Raw genomic sequence first — 8,589 nt, 5'->3', positions numbered from 1 at the left:
AGAAAGAAAGAAAGAAAGAAAGAAAGAAAGAAAGAAAGAAAGAAAGAAAGAAAGAAAGAAAGAAAGAAAGAAAGAAAAACCTTCCTCAATCATACGCGTTCTACATTCCAAGTGGTGTTTATAGGTGGGCGGTTAGCAAATGGTTTGTCATGACATGAGTCCGGATGTGCGTTTCCTTATTGCTCACCACCCAACTGACGTTTGTCGGTGTTTCTTATAGCAACATCCCATTTCAAAGAGCACAGGTCTGTGAGTTGGTTAGGAAGGCAGCGCCACAGCTAAATTGGCTTGGTGTCTCATTCATTCAGCGCAGTCAAAGCTTATTCTGGCTCCTGCATGGTGTGGCTTTCCTACAGGTCGGAAGGAGTGGGGTTCTTGAGTGTGCAAGGGGATTCAGGTTGCTGGCTCTTGGTGTCTTGTGGACTTGCCATTGTCATCACCGGGGTGATTCATAATTGGGAGCTACAAGGTGTGCCAGCAATCTCTAGAGCAGAGACTGGTGTCAGGAGAGTCTTGGAGGCCTGGGTTACAGTCTGACAGACCACAGAACCAATGTCAAAAGCCCAGTACCAGTTTGGAGCATCATTTAAAGGTATCTCAGGACTCATAAGGGGACACTTGGCCTTCATCAGACCTTTAAGAGACAAGGACTAGGTCGGGTCACTGGGGACACAGCCCTTGGTAGGAGTTGATGTAGTTCTTATGAACCCCACCCCCTTTCTGGCTTCCTGTCTTGCCACATGAGAGCTCCCTCTTACCCACCCCTCTCCCACCATATGCCAAACACCACACCATCCTCACCAGAGCCAACCTGATACCAGCGCAGCTCTTGCCTCTGAAACTGAGTAAAATAAACTCCTCTTGACAACGCGCTTGGACTCAAGTATCTTACCGTAAGAATGAAAATTGGAACCACACCCTCAGAGGTTGCCTAACTGGAGCCAGAAGGTTGTCTGGGGGTTTGGAGAGGACTGTAAGGATGAAGGCTCTGCAGAGCAAGGTGTCTGACTTCAGAAAGTGTGGGTTCAAGTCCCCGTTTGCCTGACACTAGCTGCTTCAGCTGATGCTCAGACACATCACTTCTCTGGGCTTCTGTGTCCTCCTCTCTATCACTCATGCTGATGGCTTCCAGGCCCAAGAAGCTGTTTGGGAATGCTTTGAGAGTTAGAAGGCACAAGACAAATGCCATGGAATATTCATTCTTGCCGCAGAAGACTCTCGAGCCGAGCCAGCTTCTCCCATCTGTTCATCGAGTACAAAGCTGACCTTGGAGTTTCCTCCAAGTTCTTGTGGGAGGGGAATCCTAAGCCACACAACACCGCCCTCTGAGTCCTTGGAGGCCCTTATGTTCCGAGCCTGCCAGCCCCAATCTCTGGAAGGCTTTGCAGCTCATGTGTCTACCAGATGACAGTGGAAGGACTCTGATGCTCCCAGAAAGCCTGACTCCGAAAACACTGCATACTGCCTAGACCCTGTCCCCAAGCATGGCCCAGTTTAAAAAAAAAAAAAAAAAAGTCACCTTCATTTGCCCTCACCCCACCCACCCTCCTCCCCAGCTCTGGGATGTTCCTATGTATTTTATCCATCAGTCCCAGACCGTATTCTTCGCCACCCCTCAAAACTTCTCTGAGCAGGACATGCAAGCAAAAGCATCCAGAAAGGAACATCAGCACGGCCCTCAACAGCGCATCCTCCGCTGTCTCTGCATGAATGAAAACGTGGATGTCAGCCCCCCTGCGACTCCCCTGACCGTCTGGGCAGGAAAGAACTCTGTCTTGGGTCTGCATCTGCAAAATTCGGAGTTTGGACGGGGTGAGCACGCTGTAATTCCGAGACTGGAGGCAGGACCGGTAGGAGAATCCAGTGCAACGCACTGGCCAGCCCTGCACGGTGGATCCCACTTCTCCCGTTTCCAGAGATCTTCTGCTGGAACAGAGGTCAGCTCCCTACTGACAGGGCCATCAGAATCAGCTTCTCCGAGGACCAAGAGCAGACCAGCAGAGGTGACTGCGTACTTGGCTCCTGGCCAACGAGTCCTGCCACCACCAAGCCAGGACGTGATACTCCTCAGACCACTTCAGATTTCAGTGTTCCTGTCCCCCCACCCACCCACCACAGCCTGATAATGGAACCCCTTGTCACCTCCTCACACCCCAAATTCCTTGGGATGCCAAATTCTTGTTTCAGGAATGTACTGAGACGCTGCCATTCACATACACATTTTATTTTTATATAAAATAAAGGGTCATGTGCCCAACGTCCTTTACGGTTTAATAGCCTGGAAGTACCCTTAGAAATTTCCATCCCCCAAGAGAAACTCCCTGTCCACAAGCTCTCTGGAGACATACTGCTCAGAGAGCTGCATCAAGCATGTCTTACAGTACGGCACAGAGGGCCCACAGCTCAAGGGAAGGGGGCCGTGGTTAAGGATGGAACTCATCTCCTGTGCTGTCCTTTTACCATGCTTTGGCAGAACCTGGTGCAGACTGCTAGCACAGAATGCAATCAGAGGTGTGGTTCTTTGGCATTTAGTCTGTCTGTATCCATCCAAATGGGCTTGGCACAGGGCACAGGCTCCAGGGGACTGCAGGAGGCTGGGGTACAGGGCGGTTCAGGACACCCAGCTGAAGAGTGGGAGAAGGCCAGCCAAGTCTGTCCCTTCTGGAGCCATTTTGGGAACAAATCACTGTTCCAGGGTTAGACCTCTATCTGACATACTCATCTCTGCCCTGTGGTCCCTCCTCCTTCTTCCCTGTCAAGGCCCCCGGCTCCAAAGCCAGTCATGCTGGGACCTATCCCAACGTAAAAAGAACAGGGTCTGGAACCAGGGGCAAACCTCTAGGCCTGGGCCCTCCAGGGGAATGAACTGGAGTGGGGTGGGGGAGGTGGAGCCTTATTTACGGTGGGAGATCCTAGGCTCCAGTGAGTAGCAATTATCCATAGCCAGAAACGGGCCTCACATCCTAGCCACTGTACTGCAAGCTCAGCCTCCTGGCCAGAAAGCCTGCTCAGGTTCCTGGACCATCTTAAACCCCAGCTCAGCCACCACTGGACATGGGGCATTCAATGGGGCCCATATACGCTGGTCCCTCTGAATCCTTTCCTCTCGCCTTTCGTCTCCTCAACCCTTCAACACCTGGCTGTTACTCTTCCTGGAGAAGAGGCTCTCGATCCCCACCTTGTGCCCTCTCATCTTCCTCTTTCTCCATGCAGCCAACAGTAGCAGCCAGCCCGGCCCCCACCCCACCCCCAACCACCGCCGCCCCCGTGGCCCCCACCGCTGCCCCAGCCGCCACCATGCCAGCTTCAGCAGCCAGCGCTGCCGCTGCCATGCCTGCACCCACCACACCTCCTGCCAGGCCCATGAGCCCAGCACCCACAGCACCCCCTACCGCGGCCAGGTGGCCACAGAAGCGCATGGTGTAGGAGTCCATGAAGGCCTTGGCCTCCGCCTGCAGCTCAGCTTCCAGGGCCTGCAAGGCCTGCTCCCTCTCCTTGCACAACATGGCCACGCCATGGCGGGCCAAGATGGCATCCTTCTGGGTAGAGAGGAGGTTCCGCATGGTGTCAGGCAGGACTCGTAGCGCGGAGAAGATGCGCTTGGTGGCTATGTCCTGTGGCAGAGGGAAGGAAGGAAGGTGGTCCAACCGGGTGCTCTGGCATCCTCTCTGGCTCAGCCTCCCCTGTGGACCACGCAGCTCACCTGCTGTCTCACATATTCCTCAAACTCCTTCTTGGCAGCTTCCACTCTCCTCAGGTCATGAAGCTGAGCAGCCATCTGTCCACGGGAAAACCCAGGCTGCCTCCCTCTTTCCTCCTCAGCCAGCGAGAGACTCCTGGTTCCTCATCTCCACTCCCAGGACATACAGACCTTTACCCCAGGTCACCGTCCCTGACCCTGTCCTCCTGGAGGAAGGGGTGCTCCTTACCTCATCTGGAGAGCTGAAACTGGGCCCAGTCTTCCCCATCCAGCCAGAGAGGTTCTGCAGAGCCATCACAGCCAGGTCAGAGAGAGCAGGCACTTGCCTGATGAGGCCAGGGTCCTCAGGAAGTTTTCCTACCTTGATTTCCTGTGCTAGCTGCTGCCCTGTGAGCAGGCGCCTGTCCCCCCTGGCAATGGCACGCCCCTCACTCCAGTACCCTTGGCAGCGGCTCTTGGCATGCTGAGGGGCTGTGCTCAGCACGTCGGAGATGTAGGTCCGGAAATAGTGGGAGAAGTCATCTTCTGTGTCTGAGAAAGAGATTCCTTGGGCTGAGGAGCCCGGGCCTGGAGGAGATGGGGCCAAAGCTGAGAAGCAATGCCAGGGAGGCCTCCAGCCCTGGAACACTTACTGCCTCCTTGGCCTTTGTTTGCCCACTGTCTCTCAGGAGCAGGCAAGAGGTAACAGCGGGCCCGTTTCCCTAGGAGCAGCTCCTGGACCTTGGGGTATTTTCCAGACAGCTTCTGAGAGATGGATTACGGAGAGCTCTGAGCCAAGGAAGCAGTCCCCCCCCTCCTCTGTAAGCACAGTTCTGGGACCCCAGCCAGCCCCTTCACCTGCTACCCTGCTGCATCAACCCTCTTCCCTCTGCGCTACTCACCTGGAGTATGTCACCCATGTGCCCTTGCCCTGACTTAGTATGATGGGAAGAATCACGAACTAAGAGGTCCAGATGCTACAAGAGAAAAAGGGTCCAGACACCAGCAGCTGGGACTTGGCAGTGTCGGGACTGACAAGCCCAGAAATAGATGTCTCACCTGGATTGGCACCATCCCATAATGCTTGCCCATCACCTCAGCCACATGAACGAACATCTGGGAATGAGTACAGAGAGCTTTAGAGTTAGGCTACTCCAAGGGCTATAGTCTGCCCCTAAGCCTTCTCTCTAGCTACCCTGGATAAGAACCAAGTTTCTGGCTTCCAGCTTGGAGATTCTCCTGCCTCTCCTCAAAAACCAGGCACCTCGTGTTCAACCCTCTGCCCTGAAGCCCCCTGACCCAGTTCAAGTGTCATAAAATCCTAAACCAGAATGGGAAAATGTGAGGTCCCTTTTGTCTAGCCCTCCTGACCTTGTGGTCAGGGTGTGTGGAGGAGATGGTTTCAGTGTCAGAGGCCACCTTACCTCCAGATAGCCCAGGTCTGTGTCCTTCAGCTCTTGAGAGGTGTTCAGGATCTAGAAGGAAAACAGGAAGGATGCAAGAAAATTTGCAAAAGGAGGAAGGGTCGTGAGGGGCTCCTGAGTGGTCTTTATCTCAGAACACAAGCCCAGTCTCAGCCTAGGAGCAAGACATCGTCCACACTTACAGAGCTTTGTGGTCCTGAGGGCCTCCAGCTGTCCCTCAGGCCTTTTGCTCCACCTTTAGAGCGAACCCATCTGCCTGCCTTCACTAGGGGCATCGTCCTCCTTCCAGAAGCACCTTCTAGAACCCGCATGGACCTCAGGCACCCAGGTCTGTGACTCTGAGTTCTGAGGAAGCTGAGCTGGGGACACCCCTCTCACCTGGTAGGAGCTGAGCATTGTGGTGAGAGCACACAGCTTGACCCTTGTTTCCCTGCTCAGTTCTGGGCTCATGACATCTCCTGTGTCCACTAAGAACACAGCCACCTATCAGGACACAAACCAAGGGGTTAGGCCTGCCTTGCTCTGCCTTTCTTTGTCCTCACCCTGGAGACGTCCTTCTCATCCCTGTCTCCTTCCTGCCTGCTCCCCATCCCTCTACCCTGTATCCTCCACTGCCCCTCCTTGGTCCATGCTAACTTCCATCTGTCTTTCTCCCTCACCTTCTTCCCTTCTTTGCCCAGCAGGAAAGGGTGACTCCACATCCAAATGCCCCTGGTGAGGCCGTTAGCACCCCATCTGATCCCAGGCAGGGACCCCTCTGCCCTGGACCTGCCATTGTCACCGGATTCCTGAAGGTGAAGAAGAAGGTATCAGGTGGTCCATTCTGCATCCCCAGAAACTCAGCTCCCCTCCCCTCTTGCCTTGCCTCCCTGCAACCTCCTGCCAGCCCTGCCCTCACCAGGCCTGGTAAGCCTCTGAGCAACTGGTCCAGGAGGAAAGACTTTCCTGAGTGCTGCTCTCCCAGGACAGCAAGCAAGCAGACAGGTGTGTCTCTGGCCAGTGGATGCTTCAGACAGCGGTTGATTGCCCCCATCCTGAGGATGAGGCCTCCAGAGGCGTTGATACGCACCAACAGCAGCCGTTCGGCTCTCACAGCACAGGTCTCCTGGGTGGGACAGAGAAGCATCCCAAATGGGACTGACCCCACGTTGGGAGTGTGTCCAGCCTGGAACTCCGTGCCCCCTCCAGACTGCAGAATAGGGTCAGAGTTAATGCCCCATCTTGGATCTAATCAGAGATCTCTGCATGCAGAGGTCTTGTTCCTCACCTGCAGGGCAGGGGGCAGCGGCCGCTGAGGCAGGAGCTTCATCCTCTCCCCTAGACTTCGGAGGCCCTTCTTTTGCTTACAGATTTTCCGGCATTCGGGGCAGCATGGTAGCTCACAGCCTGGGATGCGATGGGTGCTGAAGCACCGGATGCAGAAGTCATGGCCACAGTCCAGTGAGATGGGCTCTCGAAGCCTTTCCAGACAGATGGAGCAGGTAGGCGGCTCCCGGGATGGGGAGGGACGGTGTCCCAGGCCCAGCTCCAGCTTGGGGAACGACGCATGGGACCTGGAGGGGAGTAGACCATCTGGAAGCTGGATGCCGGTTGGGGGCAGGGTTTGGAGGGCTCACAGTTTAGGAGTGACTCCCCCCATGCCACCTCAGCTTCCTAGGGCAGCCTGAAAGGGACAAGCTCTCCCCATTCCTCACTTCCTTGCAGCCCAGGTCCTGGCCATCCCAAGTGAGAGCAGCGGAAGGAGAGGGGAGAAAGCACCCCAGAGAGCAACCCTCAGGGAATCCTGGCTCCGGACATGCCAGCCATGCAACCAGGGGTGAGGTCTAAAGGACAGATTGGCAGTACCCTGGCTAGGGCTTGAGGCAGTCTTTAGTGATAACTCCCTCATCTACAAGGCGCCTAGGACCAGCACTTAGGAAACCCACAGAGCAGCAGCCTCCTCGAAGCGCAGCGGGGCTTCCTCAAAGGGGACAATCTAAACCCCAGCTGCTGGGATAGTCAGGAGAGGGCGGTAGCTCCCTGGCACCCAGGCAGCCATTCTGCAGCTGAACAGATGGCCAGGTTCTCGGAGGATTCCTTGTGCTCTCCGAGCTGAGCATCTGTAGCACCCACCTGCTTGTCCTGGTCCCTCCCTGCACAGCCTGGCCCATCCGGCCTTGTGCCTCCTCCCTGGGGAGAACCCTGCGGAGCGGAGCAAGCGCGCAGCAAAGGAGTCTGCTGGACTGCAGAGATCCGTGCTCCCCGACCAGCCTTGCCGGCTGACCTAACGGGCCCACTGCACCAATCCCAGCCCAGAAGGCCCGGTGGCTCACCAACTGTTGCTGCTGTTTCCCATGAAGCTTCGTTTGCCCTCCTGAGGGGGAGGGGGTAGATTTAGAACAGAACCCAGACCCGCCACCCTCCCCCTCCCAGGTGGCTCCTTCCCACTCCCCTTCCCAGATCTTGCACTTAAGACTTGCCCGTTTGCCAAGCCGGTGACAAAAAGCAGCGACTGACAGGGCGGGCCTCGGCATGGGAGGCTGGAACGGCAGAGGGTCCGATGCTCAGAGGAAGCCCACAGAGACCTTTTGCCGGTAGGACGGCTAGAGGGCTAGCGGAGCAGGTGGAGGGTGAAGCAGGGGGATGGGCTCCTCAGTAGCTCTGCCTAGCTGTCAGCGCTGGAGAATAAATGAGTCGGTCAGAAAAGAAAAAAAAAGAAAAAAAGAGGCTGTAAAGGAGGGTGGATTCACCCCTGGGGGAGGAGACAGGGCCTCGGGTACCAGGGCTCTGGAGGAGGTATGGACCAAGCCCAGCTCAGAATCCCTGGCAGAGGCTGGGATGCTGGCAAGCCGAGGCGGTGGATCTCCATGGAGACGAAAGGGAGAGATAAGGACAGGGGAGGGGAGGGGGGCGGCGTGCGTGAAGCCACGTGGATGCATGCACCTGGAACATCAGGAAGAGGCTCCTGGTGGAGACCGGCAGAGCACTGTCCCTTCAGGAGCAGCTGGGGTCTTCGGGGCCCCAGGACAGGGTGGGCAGAGAGAAGAGGGATGCAGGAAACGGAGTGTGCCACTGGGGCAGAGCTGGAGACAGGGATGCTCGGTGCGCTCAGTCCCATTACCTACTTCGAGCATCCACCATGTGCAGAGCTTCGGGGTGCCGCTGTGCTCTCTGTGGCCCGGGGCATCTCGCCACCCTCTCCCAGGGTATGTCGCCAGTTCATGCCCGCTTACCATCTTCCTCATCATCTGGGTGGGGAGCAATTCGTTTTTTAATTCCCTCCCAGGAGCTTTCGTCTGCTACAAACTTACAAAAAGCCATCTCAAGACACTGTGTGTATAATTTTTGACAATTAGATGCATGTATACAATGTATCTTGATAAAACCCAACACACACACACTTCCCTGGACCCCTTCCAAACAGCTCCCTTTTCACCTTCATGTCCTTTGTTTGTTTGTTTGTTTTTGTTTTAATAACCCACTGAGTCCTATGGGTGTGAGACAGCC

At 55.7% G+C, this 8,589-nt stretch overlaps 1 protein-coding gene across 2 annotated transcripts; it reads right to left on the bottom strand.

Annotated features, from left to right (window-relative positions):
- Positions 1–2,209: 2,209 nt before the first annotated feature.
- On the bottom strand, positions 2,210–7,944 carry Rnf112 (ring finger protein 112). 2 transcript variants are annotated; one of them, XM_055594220.1, is made up of 15 exons: positions 7,863–7,944; positions 7,563–7,760; positions 7,416–7,456; positions 6,371–6,656; positions 6,002–6,208; positions 5,763–5,891; positions 5,482–5,586; positions 5,104–5,154; positions 4,739–4,795; positions 4,582–4,656; positions 4,333–4,444; positions 4,062–4,231; positions 3,930–3,983; positions 3,704–3,778; positions 2,210–3,614 (listed from the first exon to the last, which is right to left on the bottom strand). In XM_055594220.1, the coding sequence occupies exons 2-15, from the start codon at positions 7,614–7,616 to the stop codon at positions 3,144–3,146; spliced, it is 1,887 nt and encodes a 628-aa protein (XP_055450195.1). In that variant the 5' UTR covers positions 7,617–7,760; positions 7,863–7,944; the 3' UTR covers positions 2,210–3,143. The 2 variants fall into 2 exon arrangements, with proteins under 2 accessions (XP_055450195.1, XP_055450194.1); XM_055594219.1 differs by having other exon boundaries at positions 7,563–7,944.
- Between the last annotated feature and the right edge of the window lie 645 nt (positions 7,945–8,589).

Source organism: Psammomys obesus, unplaced genomic scaffold, assembly GCF_907164565.1.
Source record: "Psammomys obesus unplaced genomic scaffold, mPsaObe1.curated_primary_1811, whole genome shotgun sequence".
Classification (NCBI taxonomy): domain Eukaryota; kingdom Metazoa; phylum Chordata; class Mammalia; order Rodentia; family Muridae; genus Psammomys; species Psammomys obesus.
This window is presented reverse-complemented; position numbering and strand designations above follow the sequence as displayed.